Source organism: Cupressus sempervirens, chromosome 1 (genome assembly GCF_028749045.1).
Source record: "Cupressus sempervirens isolate cs-2001-9-10 chromosome 1, ASM2874904v1, whole genome shotgun sequence".
In the NCBI taxonomy this organism is placed as follows: Eukaryota; Viridiplantae; Streptophyta; class Pinopsida; order Cupressales; family Cupressaceae; genus Cupressus; species Cupressus sempervirens.
In genome coordinates this window covers 293,032,207-293,052,888 of record NC_143118.1, presented here as the reverse complement: position 1 = coordinate 293,052,888, position 20,682 = coordinate 293,032,207, and the positions used below count along the sequence as shown (strand labels likewise).

The 20,682-nt window shown below is 32.5% G+C and overlaps 1 protein-coding gene across 5 annotated transcripts in view; it reads left to right on the top strand.

The window, feature by feature from the left end:
- LOC149577261 (kinesin-like protein KIN-7D, mitochondrial) overlaps positions 1-9,639 on the top strand; it is a 65,760-nt gene extending 56,121 nt beyond the window's left edge. For 3 of the 5 annotated variants that reach the window (XM_089822915.1, XM_089822950.1, XM_089822932.1), the window contains 11 exons: positions 937-1,179; positions 1,811-1,951; positions 2,063-2,188; positions 2,318-2,368; positions 2,611-2,658; positions 2,959-3,156; positions 4,923-5,684; positions 5,996-6,085; positions 6,885-7,035; positions 7,225-7,318; positions 9,121-9,639. In XM_089822915.1, the coding sequence (XP_089679041.1) occupies positions 937-1,179; positions 1,811-1,951; positions 2,063-2,188; positions 2,318-2,368; positions 2,611-2,658; positions 2,959-3,156; positions 4,923-5,684; positions 5,996-6,085; positions 6,885-7,035; positions 7,225-7,310 (1,896 nt within the window). In that variant the 3' untranslated portion in view covers positions 7,311-7,318; positions 9,121-9,639. Of the gene's footprint in view, positions 1-936; positions 1,180-1,810; positions 1,952-2,062; positions 2,189-2,317; positions 2,369-2,610; positions 2,659-2,958; positions 3,157-4,922; positions 5,685-5,995; positions 6,086-6,884; positions 7,036-7,224; positions 7,323-9,120 lie in introns of all 5 variants that reach the window. The other 2 variants (XM_089822923.1, XM_089822940.1) reach the window with 1 other exon arrangement.
- Positions 9,640-20,682: the final 11,043 nt, after the last annotated feature.

Here is a 20,682-nt window from a genome sequence, read left to right as displayed (position 1 = left end):
TCAGATGCTTCAACTGATTTGACAAGTTTCTGAAAGATCTGTGTTTGTATTTTTATAGATTAGTTTTTTGAAGCGAACAATTTACAAACTTAAATACAAAATATGTACAGATAACTCGTGACTTTATTGTAGAAATGCGTTAGTGTACATTATTTTCTTTGGCAATGTAGTTTATGGTTTGCAACATATGCATCTCTGTGCTGATGATAATTGATTAAGGACATCATAAAATAATCTGGAAAGGGAAATAGATTTCATTGTATTGGGAAGAGAATTTGAGTTCTCCTGTTCATGAAAATTATTGGTTCTGTTTATTCAAGAGTTGTCCATGCTCTTGTTGATTCTAACAACATATATTCTATGATTAAAGCTACTGAGGTATAAAGAAAGTAGAAAATATAGTAACCTAGATTTGACTGGAGTTCTAGTATCTGTGCTAAATGAATGCTTAGGTAGGGCATGCTGTTTTATGGTAAAAAAAGATAAACTGAAACTACATTTCCTTGATGAAAATTTTCTCACAAATATTTACATTCAGATTCAATGGAATTATATTGTAGCAAAAGCCATCTCTTGGAAGGAAACAGAATGCTACTAAAACACTGTCTCATGGTGGCAATGGGTTTACTCCACATGGTTTTGCAATAATTTTGTTTTTAAACCTTTGGTGGCATCCATTGATCGCTCCAAGCTCCATGATACGTATCTTCACTCTGACCTTCCTTTCTAAATTTACTTGGTGTGGCTTAGGGGGTTTAACTATTTTCCATTTCCCCTCACCTTGTCTATTTGTTTCATTTCTCTGTTGTATTTTTGTGTTTAGTAACTTTAAAATCTAGTCCCTTCTTCTGCTTGTTCTCCTCTATTGTAACTTTTGGGTCATATTAGTCTAATTCAATGTTTTGTGGACATTAATATGGTTTCTTTCTTTCTCAGAAGCTAGATGCACTACTGGAAAGTTCGACAGCATATCCTGAGAATGAGACCTCTTCAAACGGATCTGCTGCTTCTGCTACTTCAACAATTCCATTGGACCTGGCAACAGAAATAAAATCTGGGAGTCGAAAGTCACTAAATAAGAGAGGTGACGAACAGTTTCCTTCAATTGACACATTTGGAGACTCCACACAAGCTGGTGAGCTTTTCAGTGGGGCTGTACGTGGACGAAAACCGCCTCCTGTAAGTAATCCACATGTCTTAACCTTTTTAAGGTATCAACTGGTGCAACTTCTGATTTTAACTGGAACTTCAGTTTTTTTCTTTTTTTTTTCTTTGTAAAGTAGCATAAACATAAGCTTATCTTCTTGGTGTTTCTCATTCGAAATACTTTATGCAAACACAATGCCTAGATAATATTTGATTCATTCTTACTTGGATGCTTAACTTGTTTTGTCAGTCATTTGTAATGTTTTCAATGATCATCATTCAGATTTATTGTTCTAGTCATATACGTTATTATCTGAATTGATTTACTTTGGCACTATGCAGGAACAATTTTACCTATCATTGCCAGATTGTATTAATTTTGCAATATTTTTTTGGAAGAATAAATGTGTTTCCTGATATCTTTATATAGAGGCATCATTGAAGTGAAAGTATTTTTATATAAAGTTAAGGTTTAATTGGTTTTTCCTTTTCCTTGCACTTCTTTATAATATATATATATATATATATATATATATATGTTCGTTTAGCTGTGCTTCAACTTTGAAGGTTTCAAATTCTAAGTGTTGCATTAATGGATGTGTCTGCTAAGACAAATTGGCTTAAATCTATCAAGCACATGAATATCTTGGCTATTTGAGTGCAGACTGGCACGACCATGGTGGACCAAATGGATCTTCTCACGGAACAAGTAAAGATGCTGGCTGGTGAGGTTGCTTTTGGTACAAGCTCGCTCAAACGTCTCTCTGAACAGGCTGCAACCAATCCAGAGGACAACAAACTTCAAGTATTTTTCTGTTGTTCAAATTCAATTTCATACAACTGCAGTTTTTCTTGTTCAGTTTCTAAAAGGTTTTAATGTTCTGTACTTGCACACTGATTGTTCATTTGTTATAAGGTACAAATGCAAAAACTGGAAAATGAGATCGAAGAGAAGAAACTACAAATGAAAATCTTGGAGCAGCGAATAACAGGAAGTAGCATAGCAGCCGCAAATAATGCATCACCAATGGAAATGCAACAGGTAATCTATTTTAATGTTTTCCAATATTTGGTGGCATGTTTTGCATATCTATTTGCTACAGAATTCCTGCATAACCCTTTAATTTGGTTATTCTTTATTAACAATTCCCGTAAGAATTTTGATATGCAGACAATTGCAAAGTTAACGAGCCAGTACAATGAAAAAGCATTTGAGTTGGAGGTAAATCAAACATCTTAATTTTTGTTGTATTGCCCTGATATATACTAGACTCCGCTTCCATGTATATAGTATGCTGGAAAGTTGATGGGTCATTTAAGTACGAATCTACTATTTTTAGTTAATTTTAGGTTGTGTTTTTCTTATGTATTACTGTGAAATATCTTGATTTTAGCCGTATAATCATTTTTCTTTCTTTACAAAAAGGAAGCTTTAATTCATGCTGAGGTTACACATGGGTGCAGATAAAGTCTGCTGACAACCGTATACTCCAGGAACAGCTGCAAGTGAAGGTTTGAATCTTGATTCCCATTTCTATTTCTATGCAAAATACTTGAATAGATGGAAAATGGCATTAAACATTCAAAAGTTTCACATAACTTGTTATTCTTAAGTTAGCAGACTTTGCATGATACCCTCTTTCTTGAATCTACTTAGTTTCTGTTCATTCTCTATTTAATCAATTCTAGTGCCAAATGCTGTGTAAGGGTATCTGTTTAATATATTCTCATTGTAGATTCTCGAGTCTTGTAACTATCTTATTTGGTCTTTTTTTGTTATTTCATGTTCTGGATAACCTCTCTACACTGCAGGAGGCTGAAAACAAGGCACTGCAGGAGGCTAACCTTTTACTGCGCCAACAATCCACATCCGCTGGAAAAAAGTCAAGTCAGAATGATAATGGATTTATTTACGAGTCAACAGACAGACATACTAGTGAAGAAACGCCTACAGATGAGAAGAGGAAAACAGAAAATGAGGAAGGGTTGCAGGGGCAGATTCTCCACCAGGTTGTAGTTCTGTCAGCTCTTGATGTAATTAGTTATTTTAGAATACTATCTCTGATTTCAGGAATGAAAATAGAAAGGATTTCATTTAAGTTATAAAGTTCAGTACTTTTCACCAAGTTCACATATGTTTGGTAACCAAAAGAATTGCATAAATATTGATGAGCTTTAAGGAAGGTCAATCGCTGGAGCTAGTCAAATCTCAGGCTTATATTTGTTCATCTGATCAATAATGAATGACATGGATACATTTAAGTATGGCAACTTAATTAGATTGCTCACAAGTTGTAACCAACTTGATAGGATGTTAGGAACATATGCTGCAATAAGTAGCCCACCTTTGCCAAAAGACCTATATCTACTTGTCACACCTAAATGGGAAAACTGGTATTCTAGATGCTACTTGATTATGTTTTGAAGCATATCCCTCATGCAATGTAGGTTTGGGGCTTTATCACGTCACATAAGGATTCATCTTTTGGGCAAAAGATAATAGCTATAAGAATGCAGCATGATTTCAAATCACTTAATTGGATAGCCCCTCAAAGACATTGCAACCATATACCAATGCATACAGACTATTCTCTCATAGAATGATTTAAGGACTGAATAACCCATTAAAATGCATTAAGACAACAATTTTAAGTGACGGTTCTATTTAGTCATGCTTGAAACCTACTTAAAAGGTTATCTATGCACAATTTTTGAGTATGCATGCTTGGTTCTTGTCTGTTACACTAACATCATTAAGATACATCTAGATAAATTAAGAACCATTCCAAAAGCCTCCTGCTTTACACGCTCTTCAAGTTTAGACCTATTGATAAAAGTTTGTATGATAATGTTGCCCAGGCCTTTGCCATTCTGATGCAGAGGTGTATTTTAATTCTGACAGGTATACCAGATATCTTAAGTTCTTGATTCTTCCATCATTTATGTAAGATATGCATACATTTGAGCCATTCCAAAGGCCTTATTCATTGCATGTTCTTCAAGTTTGTGCCTATTGGCAAAGGCTTGCATGATGATGTTGCCCAGGCCTTTGCCTCCGAGATGCAGAAGTGTCTTTTAATTCTGACAGGTATAACAGATACTAAAGGTGCATTGTCTGTATTGTAGAATGGAAGGACCAACTTATTCCAGATTGAATTGATACTTCATCTTTATCATTTGATTTTTTGAATTTGAGCCAATGAGATCATGGCTCAATTGGTCTCAAGCATTAACATCATACTACATAAATATATATTCCTTTTATAATAAATAATGATAGAACCTTTAGCCAAATGCACAAATATAAAAAGTTTTACTTGCTTTTACTTTATGTTGATTTGTTACATATTTTTTAGGACAGTTGAGGTTTGATTTAATGAGGATATGCAAGTAGCGATATGACTTTCTTTAAAACTATACCACAGTTGATTTCCTCATTCCAAATTCTATTATGAAAAGTCAGCTGAAAGACACTATATGCAATCGCAATGCAATACATAAGCTTCAAACATTTCTGTTACAAATACTTCCAATTGTGCTCGATGCAAGTTTGTTCAGATGGACTAAACTTCAGTAGTTTGGATTCTTCAATTATAATATAATTCATTTTCCAATGTTCTTTTGTTTTATATTGGGTCTATTTTCTTGAATTTTCATACTTTTTTAGGATACAAGCATCAGCTATTATTATTTTCTAGCAAATTTAAAGTAACTGTTAATTTGGATTCCGGCTAACCCTGCATAAACAACTAATCTTTTTCTTTTCTGCAGTACAGGCAGCAGAGATTAACAAATTGATGCAAGAAAATGTAAGGCTAAATGAGGAAAATGGTGGCCTACAAATTCAGAGTCAGAAGTTGGCTGAAGAATCATCATACGCAAAAGAGCTGGCCTCAGCTGCAGCAGTTGAGCTCAAGAATCTGGCGGAGGAAGTTACAAAGCTTTCTTTCCAAAATTCAAAATTGTCAAAAGAACTGGCAGCAGCCCAAGAAACGCTCTCTGTTAGGGGCTCAGTAAAACAGGGTCTTAGCAATGGTCAGCGTAAGAATTCTGATGCCAGGATTAGGAGAGCACGTTATGGAAATAGGACATTTGAGGTTGGCCATGGGGGCCATGATGATGTAGATTCATGGAGTCTTGATCTAGAGGATATGAAGAGAGAGTTGCATGCAAGAAAAGAGAGGGAAGCTGCTCTCGAGGCTGCTTTAGCTGAAAAAGATATTGTTGAAACAGAATATCAGAAGAAAATTGATGAAGCAAAGAGGAGAGAGACAGATTTGGAGAATGACTTAGCTGGCATGTGGGTTCTTGTTGCAAAATTGAAGAAAGAGGTAGTAAAAAATGCCGAGACTAGAATTGTCGATGTTGTTGAAAATGGTAGAAATAGTGTTGGTAATGCAGATGGCTTAAAAATTCAAGAGGATGATATTAAAGTCGGTGAGCAGAAGGACACAGATGCATTAGAATGTTTAAAGGCTTCTCTTGAAGCTGAAAAGAAGCGAGGTGTGGAAATGGCATCACTTATTGCTCAGCTGAAGGTAATGCAGTAAGAAATATGCGAATATCATGTGGGTCATATCTTTTAAGCTCTTTTTGATAGAATACGTCGATGACAATGTGTGTGTATACATTTTGTACTTGTATGCATGACTGGATTAAATGACAAGGTGCAATTCTTTCAACTCCATAGCTGATTGTGAAGTTATTTGAGAATTTATAGTAATTTCACGCTTTCTTTCAACCAATCAAATCAATTAAATCATTATAGTAATACATAAAATCAAGTATACATGAAAATATTTAGTTCTTTCTTGCTGTCAAGTATGACATGCACTTAACTTTATTGCAGAGTGAGGAGCTGGAGGGGCTAGAACTTTCCGCTTTAGAAGATCTTCAAAGTCTTCACGTTGAGGCATTGACCAAGCTTTGTGAAGCTAAGGTCTCTTTCCTTTTTCTATAATTGAATTTTTTGTACTTTTGAAGGAGTTATCAGATGCTTGCTTTTCAAAGAAAAATTCCAATCCTTCTGTATGTGTCTATACTAGACCAATGTGTGCTAAAGCCTTAATCATTTTATATAAAATATCATGCAGTCTTATCATTAAACATTGGCCTCTTCTTGAACAATATTTTCATACGCTTTATTCTGAGTAGTGTGCACTTGATCGTTTGATTCCTCCTAAAGATGCTGAATGAAAACCCATGAGCTAGTTTATGAAGTAAAACCAGCATAGTTTTTCAAAAGTTTTTTTAATGAATTTTGATTAATGTTGTGCCATAAACAATGGTGAATTTGAAAAAGAGTATGTGGGTTCATCTATCTGTTGTATGAATGTTTAATCTAATGACATTAATCTGAGTCTTTGTTCCAGTTAGACCTCATTGAAAATTGAAAGTACTATGTTTGAACCATGTCTTCAGAGTAAGCAAATGCATGGCTTGAATTTCCTCTAAATATCTGAATGAACCTATCAATGTTTTGGAATCAATCTCAGAATTTTGTCTCAATTAAACAATGGTTCCATAGAATTGCTCAAGTAGAAAAAATTCTCCACCTATAACACTTTTCGAGAACTGAAAAGCAATTTCATGCTTGCCCATTTGAAAATATTTCATCAATCTGTAGCTTATTTTTCCAAACAAATGTTTTAGAGTTCCTTATTTTTAACAGTGAAGGAATATTGCTTGTTTTCTTTTGAAGTGTGACTTGGATCCCTGCATATTGTCAAAACTCTCAGGCTCGGATGCAGGAAAAGCTAGAGAAGGGAAGAGAACATGAGTCAAGTAGTTGCAATGGTACAAATGATGAGGAAAATAATGCACATGTTTGTAAAGTTTGTTTTGAAGCTGCGGCAGAAGCTGTTCTCATTCCTTGCCGACATTTCTGCTGTGAGTGAAGCAACAATTCATTCCAACACAAAACCATATTTTGTTGCAAATGATCATCTAATTTTCTTTTGCAATTAATTGATATATCTTGGAATATGGGCTGACTCAATTTAGATGAGCACAATGTTGTTGGCTTATTGACATTTGCATGTTCCTTTTTTCTGAATTATCTTTGTATTTTCTTTGCAGTGTGTAAGCCTTGTGCAGTAGCTTGTACAGAGTGCCCTCTATGCAGAACTAAGATTGCAGACAGAATAATTACGTTCACCTCCTAGTTTTAAAGGCAGGTATTATATAGGTTAGAGTTGGAAAAATATTCTGGCATGCTTTTCTAGTATTTTCTTTTTCCTTTTGTTCATTTTTCCTGTCTATTTGCCCATATTAGAGGTCTGTTTGGTCCTACAAATTATCTTTGCACATTGATTGACTGAGAATTCTGCAGCTGTGATAACTGAATTTTTGATTAACAGGTTCGGAAATTTTAGTAATTGTATTATTCGGGTCATGTAAAAGGTTAATTTATGTTTCCGTATAGGCTACTGACCCTTAATCATTGTTATTCTTGGCTATGCTTATTTACCTAAGGAAATGTTTATGCCTTTAGATAACAATGTCAGGAAATATTTGTATATTAGTCTCAGGCTTAGGTTTGTTTCAGCATTATGTATTTAAGTAAATAAATTTTAAAATGAGGTAGCCTATGTTCTACCTAGTTTCTCGGATGGGGAGCATGTTTTTGGGACAGATTTTCAGGGGGAGCAGTAGGGGAAGACTAAAAAACAGAAAAACTTAAAAAAAAGGGGCGAAATTTCAAATAGTCATATGAGAACATTGATAAGGCATTCATAATATACAATATAGGACTGTACTACATAATATTATAGCTGAATTGAGATATCACATGAGATTTGTTAAAAAATCAACAAAATTAAATTATTTTGTCAATAAGCAATATATTATATTAACGCAACGACAAAATGCCCACAGGAGGCAAGTTTCAACTACAGAACAAAAAAAACATAGAATACCTGCGGCTGCTCCTGATCAACATTAGCTAATGCTTCATCGAAAAATTGTAGTTTGATTCGTTAGTATTATGAGTGGGTGTCTCATCGAGTGGAAAGCCAATGAATCCCTCATGTGCCTTCTCTTCATCGATTGTGGCATCTTTGGATGAACATCCCAGCAGCATTTACATTCTAGTGATATTCAAGAATTTGAAAATGTTTCAATTGCTTCAGAATACTACTATATTGTCAAATGTCTCATAATCTCTCCAAGGCCAGGCGAATCTATTAACATATCTTATGGCTCACATAATAGGTGAGATGGAGCTAGTATATTTCCACAAAGAATAAATATTATATAAGTTAGAAACATAGAAGGCACATTTGCAAATTTTTGGAAAGTATACCATAGTTAACAGGTGACCAGGTGACCCCATGGGCATCACGTCGTGCAAATTTTGTCATCATACCAAAAGCACGTACTTGCGGTGGAGAGAGATCTCATCGGAGATATAGTCACTATGCCAACATGTCCCCATCCTTAGTATAATCAATGTCTGGTTATTACGTGTGTGGGCGCCTTTACCATTATCCCTTTATTCTCATGCTCTAATTTATTTTCCCACTCTGATTTGGAAAGTGTCCCTTCCCCCCACCCATCCCTACGTGTTTATTATGATTTGTACAGCAGCACAAGAATATATAAAGAATGACATCCTTGGTTATAAGACATTGCGCATACAAAAAAACAATGAAGTAAACATTATGCTGATTCGTCGTTATATTCTATAAATTAGCATGATACTTATTATGATTGTTGAAAACTCAGCGAATGATTTTCCCATCAAATACATCCTTGACCGGTTTGACTCAATACTACTCATTACTAGCTTACATGTTTATAAAAGATTCGAAGAGCGGCAAGAGCCATACGTTCAGTTGTTATTTTCAACATCTTTTTTCCTCTTCAGATTTGGAATATTTTTGCTGTTTCTACTGGTGCGTACCATTTATTTTATTCTATATTATTGTCAAGCTATCTACACATTATTATCTGTTTATTCATTTGTTGTTTCAGATTTTGGGAAAGCTCACAGACGAAGGCGGAAGGGATTTTTTCGTATTGATTTTTTTTGGCTTGAATCATACTTGTAACTACATACCATTACTTTGTTGTGTAATTCTTTCAAAAGTTGTACGTATATGTGTATCCAGCTCCAAAGGTGCATGGAAAATGGACAATTATATTTGTTGGATCTTACTATGGGCTTCTCGCCATTCATGCTCTCTAAACAGTGTAAAGGCATTTCAATTTCCTTCACGAAGAAGTGAAGGAATATTAAATAAAAAAGAGGTGCTGTATGCTGGCATGGACAATAGCAAGAGTTATAGGACGATTTTGGAGGTAGAAAATTCTTAACGTGTAAAAAAAATGAATGTAACGAAGTACTTATTCAGTAGAAGCTTGGAGGTGGAAGCGAGGATAGGGACATGCTGCTTTTGGATTGTACCCATACTGCTATATATATATTCCATGCCATGTAATATTAACTGTGCTTGTTAGAAACATAATGTGCATATCACAATTTGTAGTCCCTATCGAAGTTTAATCCATGATGCCCTGGAGTTTCAAAACTCATGAATTTTCACTTGCAAAAGTTGGGACTAGTCGGCATACCATATAAATTGTCTAAGCGGTAAGTTGGGAACTTATTATCCGGTCTGCGGACTTTTAACGGAGTCTGGGATGTGTAATTTTGTGTACAATCATGATCAATTTTACTTAAGCTATAATCTATTTCATAATTCTTAATAAAGGAAATAATTGTTGATTTCATGTATATTATAATGGACTGCTTTTTAGGTTGTGCGTTTAATGCACTGGAAACTTTGTTAACCATAATCTGAATGTGGAAGTCATGGTTTAGTCTGAGGTGCACAAGCATCCACGGTAAAGTGTTAATTTATGGTTCTTGAGCGCAAATTAGTACTTCTCATTTTGTCCATTGTCCATTGTCCATTGTCCATTTGTCCATTGTTGTTTGTGCCACATTTTCGTTTGTAAGGGTTGTTACTTTTGGGATAATCAACTTTGCTGTTCTTACTAATTTTGTCAAAATTAACTCTTGTTTATTGGCAGTCTTGCTCTAATAATGACTAGCACTTGCACCATTAAGGTGCATTTAGATATGTTAGTGCTATTTTTCATAGGACAATGGAAAAAAATGGAAATTGGAAAAGTGTATGTATTAATAATGATATAATTATTAGTATATTTTAATATTATTAAATTGTATGATGTATATGTATCTTTAACTTTTGTTTTTGCATTCGTTAAGTTTGTTTTTTGTTTGGTTATCAAGATTGGTAATATTTAAGAATACTTCAAAGACAATTGATTCAAATAAGAATTTTTTTGTGTAAAATAGATTCATGCAAAAAATATAAGTGCGCGAATCACAATACAATTGAAACAAGTGGCTACATAGTGGCTAAGTACTTGCTTATTAGTATTAGTATTATAGTTAAATAATAAATATAAAATATAAAATAATTTTTGTTAAAGTCAAATATAAGTTATATAATTTATTTTAAAATTTTAAAATATTTTAGGTAAGAGCCTACAACACAACGGTAAATTGTAAGTCTCTTCTTGAAGGCCTTGGGTTCAAATCTACTTGAGCTCTTAAAAAATAATAATAACTTAATCATAATAATTAATCATGGCTTCGACCTTTACCAATTCAAAAATAAAATATTATTCAATTGTGTATAATATCATTTTTAAAAATATTTTATATTAGAAACTAATTAAAATAATATTTAATATCAATCTTTAGAAATGGAATTAATAAAATTCACAAATAAAATTAAATAATAAATAATGCACAAAATTAGTTTTTTATGTTCCATAAAATATGTGATAAATGAATCAATAGAATATAATAAATATTTTAAAAAAAAAGTTACAGATATAATATTCTTCACATCTAAAAATACAATTTAATAAATTGATTTTAAATAAATATTCACTATTGCATTATAATAGTTTGCATAAAAATATGGTACTATTGCATAAAAAATTGAAATAAACATTCACTATTGCATTATAATAGTTAGTTTTCATATTCTATAAATAAGATTAAAACTTTCATAATTAACATAGTTAAAAATTTGGTAACAAAAGTGTTAGTTTTTTTATATTCTAAAGTTTGCTCATATAAGAGTAAAACTTTCATAACCAATCACATAATCAATAAATAAATTTCACAATTTATTAACTTAAAAAGTGTGCATGTAAACTATAAAAATATATTATTTTTAAAACATGTTTAATTTTAATTGATAACGATTGGTTGGAAAAGAAGTATTTAATAAGTAGTTAATAGTAACGATTAAAAAAGTGATGCAATAGTACTTAGCCTAAGTACTATTGGCAAGTACTAATAATAGTCAATTAAAGAAAAAACAACATTACTAATTATTCTTTCGATCTATGATTTGATTATTTAAAAAATGACTAATAATGAAAAAACAACATTACTAATTATTCTTCCGATCTATGATTTGATTATTTAAAAAATGACTAATTCTAAGAAATTAAGTCTAACTTAAAAATGCTATATATTTTTTTTGTTGAAAATAAATAAATTAATATATTCAATAATTTACCTTAATACAATGAAAACCAATTTAATCCATAAAGTTTAACTTAGAAAATAAATTTGAAATAATTAAAAATTAAAATAAATTAAATTGAAGATATACAAAGAGATGATTTTTTAAAACTAAAACTATTATATTTCTCTTGACAATTTTGCTTTCTAAATTTGCCAACCAATAGCATTGCTAAAATAAGCTTGCAACTTTATTATTGAAAATACTATAGTGGTAACTTTTTTCTTCACATTGTAAAATGAAATGAATATCATATCCAATAAGCATGGGTTTCAACATAACTGTAGATTATTACTTTTTATTAATTTCTTGGGAGGGGATATGATATAGGAGTTTGTTTCCTTATTGTTTATGATTCTTGGAGCCTAGTTTATTTTGCTTTTCCTCTTTGCTAGGAATTGTTTAGACCAGTTAACTTTTACTTTTTATTTTATTTATATACAAATATTTGAGATTTTTAATTTTATAATTCAAATGTTTTATTATTCAAATTGGATAGAATTTGAAAAAAAAAGGACAAGCTATATTCTAACAATATTATAATTAAAGACTCAAGCATACCTTTGGGCCTTAATCTAATCGAACAGTTTGACTTAGACATTGGAGAAAACAAAAATCAATTTTGAATGTGTTCAAGTGTAGCTTTTTCTTTGAAGAAAATTCTCAAAAGTTGCCTAAAACTTAATGTTTCAATTTTCAACTTTCAAAGCATTGTAAGAACAAAGGTTAAACACTCACTATATAACATCATTCTAGAAGTTTGAGTTTCGACACGAAATCTTCGCAATACTACAAATTTCAATTGCAATGTATTCTAATACCTCTTATTTGAGCTTAGTCTTGTCTAGCAAGACATTTAGGGTAGGCCTTTATGCAGTTGCTAAGCTTATTTTGGCTAGCAAGTTTAGTAGTATTTTGTGGAGCTAGAGACCTCATGCTTAGGAAATTTGGTTACATGTTTTATTTTTAATAAAATGAGTAACATTATTTTTTATGATAGAATAGTCACACTAAAAAAAGTCAATAAAGGAGGAAACAAATTTGTGAAGCTACATCAATTTTTTCAATAAATAGTCAAAATCTCCCCCATATTATATCTTGTTTGATTTCATTTCCTAAATTATACCTGCTCTAGTAGAATAAGGAAAGATTCCAATTTACCCTTTCCCATGCTTAAAAATTTGTTGAACACCCATAAATAGGCCGTTATGATTGGTGCTATTGAAGTGGTGTAAGCAATCCCATGTGAAGATGGAGTTATTTTAGATGAAACACTGAAATCGAATTTCACATCTATGGATGGATTCTGGTTGGCGCTGTTGAGGTGGTGCTCATGTTATATTTAGATTTTTAAAAATTTGCATCCAATTGAAATGGTTTCTATTGACTATCTTATCTTATTTATATTAGGTTTTGACATATGAGAGTTATGTTCAACATTATCTTGGGTAAGATAATGTGGTAGTTTTTTGTATCAACATTTTGATTTTGAGATAAAGAATGCTAGAGGGAAAGAAATTAGTTATGTTGTGATTAGAGAAAATTAAGAGATAGTGGGGAGAGAAGGCAAAGGTGACACTAAGATCTAATAACACTTAGCGAGTTATAGATTTGAGGAAAGGTAAAATAAGAGAATAAGATGAAAGCAAAAGCAACAAGATTGTAAAACTACAAGAATGGTAAAAAGCGAAAAAATAAATTTAAGAAAATAATAAGGAAAAAATTTACAACTAAGAAAATAGAGAAAATAGATTTAAAGATAAAATCAAATATAAGCATAATAAAATTAAAACTATAACAAAGAAAATAAATATATAATTGAAATAAAAAGAAAAAGAAAAATAAAGACAATTATATATATGCTTTGCATTTCATTTGTTTGAATAAATAAATTTGGTTTAGCATTTAAAAAAATGGTATTTTAGGTGGATTTTGTATGATTGATTTTTTTAATAATTTTTTTTGACCAAGAAAACATTGAATTTAAAAAGGGTATTAATAATTAACTCTTTTTAGATTTAACATTTAAGTCTATATGCATTTAGAAAAAATGAGCGATGGCAAAAATTTTGAAGGCAAGTTCGAATGCCATGACTTTTCTTTCATGTACTTCTGAGGTGTGCTCACTAGTTTGGCGATTTCATGCGGTTGTGTCTAATGGCTCCCATGCCACATCTACTACTACCCTCATTAGGTCATGTGAGTCTTTGGACACTCATAACATTGACCGAGTCACTTTTGCCTCATGGCTTGTGGGGCTTTTGGATGTGGTTGGGGGTGTAGTTTCTTTTGCACTCTTGCCCCCCCATCAAATTTATATATTGCTAGTTCAACTTCTCCTATGATAAGGCTTCTTGGGTTAGGCGCTACCCAAATTTTGGTGGGATTACTTCTAAGAATGTTGGGGGTAAAAATTATGTTAGAATGGTGTCTACTAGGAAACCCTCTTAGAGATCCAATTCTAAGATTCTTGTTATTGGTGGACAAAGTTTTGCTTGTGTTGTAAAATCTACATTTTCAAAGGAGAAAAGTTGACTTATTCCTTGTGCCAAGACATCCCCTGTGGTGGTGTGTGGTTTGTGAAGAGAAACACAAATTTCTACTAAAGTTGTGGGTTGGTTTGTAGATTCACTAGTTTCTAGTCCTCTCCTCCAAATCTTCATTGTTGGGTAATAGATTCATAAAGACTCTTGGTCTGTAGTACTGTTGAACTTTTCCCTTGCACAAAGAGATTTTTTTTTTTAATCCCCCTCTTTTTACTTCTTTTGAAGAACACAACTTGGTGTAAAGAAAGCCATGGGTTTGGACTTGAATCACTCTCTCTAAGCCAAACTCTACAAAATTTTCTTTAATACTCTTATTGAACCACTCAATATGCATCTAGTGTGGGTTCAACTCTCTAATCTCATGTTTCTCTTTTTGGAGATATCTTTCTGTGAGGCTATTAGAACTCCATTGGCCATTTTTTAAAGGTGGATGAGATTATGACAATTATGAGCCTCTCTAATTTTGCATTTATTTTGGTGGACATTGATATCTCCCCACATCTTTATGTGATGTGGTTCTTATGGGGCAGAGAGGGATAAGCCATGGACTCAAGGGATAGACTACTATCACATTCCATTAAGATGTCGTTAGTGTTTCTTTGCTTATCACTTGAAAATTGTTTGTTCTCCTAAAGTGTAAAGACGTGATCACTTGGTGGAGAGATGTTGTAAATAAAATTTGATTATCCTACCTTCTTTTTCTTCTTTTGACAAATAGTTTTAGGTTGAGGACAAGGATGAAGCTCCTCTTGCAAATCTGGGTGTTCATGCTCTGAACCATGAGAATATCACTCTCAATCCTATTAATGCAACTTCCTTTGGTTGGGGAGACCCTTTGACATGTTTTGTGTTAGAATATATAATCCACTAATATAACCTAGGGGGGGGTTGGTTGAATCAGTTATCCAACTAATATCACAATTATCAAACTTAAACAATCTTAACCATATGAGTAATATAAATTGAAACCACAACAAGATACTCATACACAATAGCACCATATATGTTAACTAGGGAAACCCTTGATCAAAGGGAAAACCCTAGTGGGGATGGTACCTGCAAGATGATGTACTAATATAAATGTTCCTTGTTAGAGGATGGACCCTGTTAGGAGTCTGTTACAACATTCAGTATATATGAGTCCCTGTTCGAAGACTTTGAATCCCTGTTAGGAGATTCCAACCTTGTTAGGAGTTGTGGAATACAACTAGACCCACTGTCCAAACAACTTCAAGGGCAAGACCAATGAACCCATTGTCCAAATGATCTCTGTATTATTCCTTATAGAATAATGGAATGGTATTCTATGGTTCCTTCCTCTTTCTTGTCTTATCAACCAAACCTCTACTCCTTCTGATCTTGTAAGCAGATCACAAATCTTGCATCCAATAATCCATTGGATCACTTACATGCATTCAGTAAGCACTCTGCTCCTTTTCTCACTTCACACTTCAACAATGATCACAATACTTGAATACACACTTCATACACTTTACAATCAAGGAAAACATCTTTCCTTTATACCATATCTTTATAATAATTCCTTGAGTTGGCCTTTGAGGCTTTCCTAATTATTTATAATAAGATAATTAATTAATTACAATTACAATAGCACTGTTGGCTCACAGTCCATACAAAACTTCACACGTGTGATACTAAGGCTTGTGCACTTGCTAATGTAATCAATTGACTATTCTCTGTCACTGCCTACTACACATCTCTTCACTACATCTTATATGTAAGATAGCCAACAACCATCAAGAACTGCTTTCTCAATACTTTGTCTTTAAACTGCTCTTTGTAAATTAGGTACATCTTTCTTACATCTTTGACTCAGACTCTGCACACTTGACCACGTCATTAGAACACTGTGCCAAACATGTTTCTAACTACGCATCACTAGACAATCAAACCATTGTTCATACCATCAAGATCTCTATTTACTACTCAGCCTGTCTTTACATAAACCATGCTATGTTGACATCAATGACAAACATAGTCATGAATGCAACATGTCAATACTCTCCAATGCTTAGGATACTCCTCAAAGTGGTATCATTAGCCTTCATGCTAACATTTTTCTCCTTCTCTGCTCCAATCTCTAGTTGACACTATAAAAGGTGATCAACACTCCTACCTTAGTGCTGACAGTTGTCTAAATGGAGTTTCATTAATTGCTCCCTCTTGTGGTCAGGATCTTGAAGACACTATTGCTTAAAATATTATCTGATGACACAAGAAAAACAATTCTTCAAACTCAAAATTTTCTCCACATTTGGTGGGTGAGTTGTCCTCCCACTCTTGAGGAGGGCTACTAGCCTTTGAGCTAGTGTTTTGTTTATATTTTGCATGGTGGTTTTTCTAACACTTTTACTGTAATTGTGTTATTTGAAAAATGCATCATCACTATTTATGTGTTGTTGTCTTTGACAATACTTTGGTCTTGCTAGCATATCTATTGTTAGTGTACTAATTATTGTAAAAGACAATAGTCCTTATGTGTTATTGTTCTCTTTGACGCCTTGGGCTATGGTTGTGTAACAATTACCCCCTATTAGGCTATTGACTTTAATACAAAAATATTTCTTAAGTTTTCTAATTTTGTATAGAATTGAAAATTTGAAAGATGATAACATAAAATTTCAAATACTAAATAAAAATTTAAAAGAAATTTGTATCAACAAAAACTATAAGTTTTAGTATTATTAAATCTACATTTATTTAAAATTAATTTATAAATTTTAATAACTTTTTTTATGTTTAAATATTTGAAGAAAAAAATCTCTAGTTGTAACTTTTTACATAGGGGAGGAATTGGTTTTCTTATATGAATAGAGATAGAATATTGTTAGAAATAAGAATATTAGACAAGTAAGAATTTTTTATATTATTTAACTTTGAATTTGATGTTTTGTTCAAATCATGTAGGGTCTCAAAAAGATCCTCACAACCTTTCGAGGCTCAATAAAGTTTTGATTTTTAAAAAGGTTACTTATTCTTTAGTTTGTGTCTATATTTTCTTTGATTCTTAAAATTGTGTCATAATTTGAAGAGGTTCTTAAAAACTTATCAAATTGCGACAAAGTTCTATATGTTTTGATTACATAAAAATAGGTTTTAAAGGACCCGAACCCTTGTACAAAGTATCATAGTAACAAGAGCAAAGAAGCTCAGAGAACAAAAGGCCTCATAGCCAAAAAGGAATAGAAAGAACAAGCCAAAAATAAGAGGTCAGTATACAACTATGCATGAAAAGACAACAAAAGGAAAGCAAACAGATAGCCCCAAGACAACTACAGAGTCTTCAGAAGGTCCGCTACTTGGTTTGCTAGGATGTTCATATTTTCTGTAGATGCTTTTATGTCATGGAAAGATCAAGTGTTAGTCAAATTGATCATATGATATTTTCTATCTTGGTTTTCACAACCTTGTTTGAGGTTGATGAGAAGCTTACAACTATCATCAAGGAAGCAATTTTAATACCTTCCTTAACATCAGTTTAAGTTTTCTCATTTTTTGTTTTTCTATAAGTTTTCAAAATATTTGTCGATTCTCATGAAGTTTCATGCAAACTCTTCAAGGCCTAAGATGACATTTTAAACCTTTGTTTATGGCGTGCTCTTTCCAAATGAAGAAAATGGTCAAGGGATGAGGGATAGTGAATTCCAAATGGTAATTACTTATATGGTACTTATTTATTTTAGTTAGGATACCTTGGATGTAGTGATGGTCATCAATTTATTTGATCAAAAACTCTATTTTTAACTTGTGAAGTCCATGTATTACTCGATAGGTTGCCAACATATGGTGATCTATGACCAAAATTTAAAAATTAGGAACTAACAATGATGGTTGATATATTTGTACTATAGATTGCCATGAAGGATGAAATATAATGCTCCTAATCATTCCAGTGACATATTCTTCGGTTTAATGTTATAGGGAGATACCATAACTTGACCTTCATGCAATATTTTTCATGCCAACATGGTCATTTATGATCTACATGTGTCCTTTGGTTTCATTTGGGATGTCTTTAGAGGATTATAGAAGCCAAGTTTTTATAAATGATTGCCCATTTGTAGTGACCATAATTTAATGAAAACCTATCACTCTCACTCCTATTAATGCAACTTCCTTTGGTTGGGGAGACCCTTTGACATGTTTTGTGTTAGAATATATAATCCACTAATATAACCTAGGGGGGGGTTGGTTGAATCAGTTATCCAACTAATATCACAATTATCAAACTTAAACAATCTTAACCATATGAGTAATATAAATTGAAACCACAACAAGATACTCATACACAATAGCACCATATATGTTAACTAGGGAAAACCTTGATCAAAGGGAAAACCCTAGTGGGGATGGTACCTGCAAGATGATGTACTAATATAAATGTTCCTTGTTAGAGGATGGACCCTGTTAGGAGTCTGTTACAACATTCAGTATATATGAGTCCCTGTTCGAAGACTTTGAATCCCTGTTAGGAGATTCCAACCTTGTTAGGAGTTGTGGAATACAACTAGACCCACTGTCCAAACAACTTCAAGGGCAAGACCAATGAACCCATTGTCCAAATGATCTCTGTATTATTCCTTATAGAATAATGGAATGGTATTCTATGGTTCCTTCCTCTTTCTTGTCTTATCAACCAAACCTCTACTCCTTCTGATCTTGTAAGCAGATCACAAATCTTGCATCCAATAATCCATTGGATCACTTACATGCATTCAGTAAGCACTCTGCTCCTTTTCTCACTTCACACTTCAACAATGATCACAATACTTGAATACACACTTCATACACTTTACAATCAAGGAAAACATCTTTCCTTTATACCATATCTTTATAATAATTCCTTGAGTTGGCCTTTGAGGCTTTCCTAATTATTTATAATAAGATAATTAATTAATTACAATTACAATAGCACTGTTGGCTCACAGTCCATACAAAACTTCACACGTGTGATACTAAGGCTTGTGCACTTGCTAATGTAATCAATTGACTATTCTCTGTCACTGCCTACTACACATCTCTTCACTACATCTTATATGTAAGATAGCCAACAACCATCAAGAACTGCTTTCTCAATACTTTGTCTTTAAACTGCTCTTTGTAAATTAGGTACATCTTTCGTACATCTTTGACTCAGACTCTGCACACTTGACCACGTCATTAGAACACTGTGCCAAACATGTTTCTAACTACGCATCACTAGACAATCAAACCATTGTTCATACCATCAAGATCTCTATTTACTACTCAGCCTGTCTTTACATAAACCATGCTATGTTGACATCAATGACAAACATAGTCATGAATGCAACATGTCAATACTCTCCAATGCTTAGGATACTCCTCAAAGTGGTATCATTAGCCTTCATGCTAACATTTTTCTCCTTCTCTGCTCCAATCTCTAGTTGACACTATAAAAGGTGATCAACACTCCTACCTTAGTGCTGACAGTTGTCTAAATGGAGTTTCATTAATTGCTCCCTCTTGTGGTCAGGATCTTGAAGACACTATTGCTTAAAATATTATCTGATGACACAAGAAAAACAATTCTTCAAACTCAAAATTTTCTCCACATTTGGTGGGTGAGTTGTCCTCCCACTCTTGAGGAGGGCTACTAGCCTTTGAGCTAGTGTTTTGTTTATATTTTGCATGGTGGTTTTTCTAACACTTTTACTGTAATTGTGTTATTTGAAAAATGCATCATCACTATTTATGTGTTGTTGTCTTTGACAATACTTTGGTCTTGCTAGCATATCTATTGTTAGTGTACTAATTATTGTAAAAGACAATAGTCCTTATGTGTTATTGTTCTCTTTGACGCCTTGGGCTATGGTTGTGTAACAATTACCCCCTATTAGGCTATTGACTTTAATACAAAAATATTTCTTAAGTTTTCTAATTTTGTATAGAATTGAAAATTTGAAAGATGATAACATAAAATTTCAAATACTAAATAAAAATTTAAAAGAAATTTGTATCAACAAAAACTATAAGTTTTAGTATTATTAAATCTACACTTATTTAAAATTAATTTATAAATTTTAATAACTTTTTTTATGTTTAAATATTTGAAGAAAAAAATCTCTAGTTGTAACTTTTTACATAGGGGAGGAATTGGTTTTCTTATATGAATAGAGATAGAATATTGTTAGAAATAAGAATATTAGACAAGTAAGAATTTTTTATATTATTTAACTTTGAATTTGATGTTTTGTTCAAATCATGTAGGGTCTCAAAAAGATCCTCACAACCTTTCGAGGCTCAATAAAGTTTTGATTTTTAAAAAGGTTACTTATTCTTTAGTTTGTGTCTATATTTTCTTTGATTCTTAAAATTGTGTCATAATTTGAAGAGGTTCTTAAAAACTTATCAAATTGCGACAAAGTTCTATATGT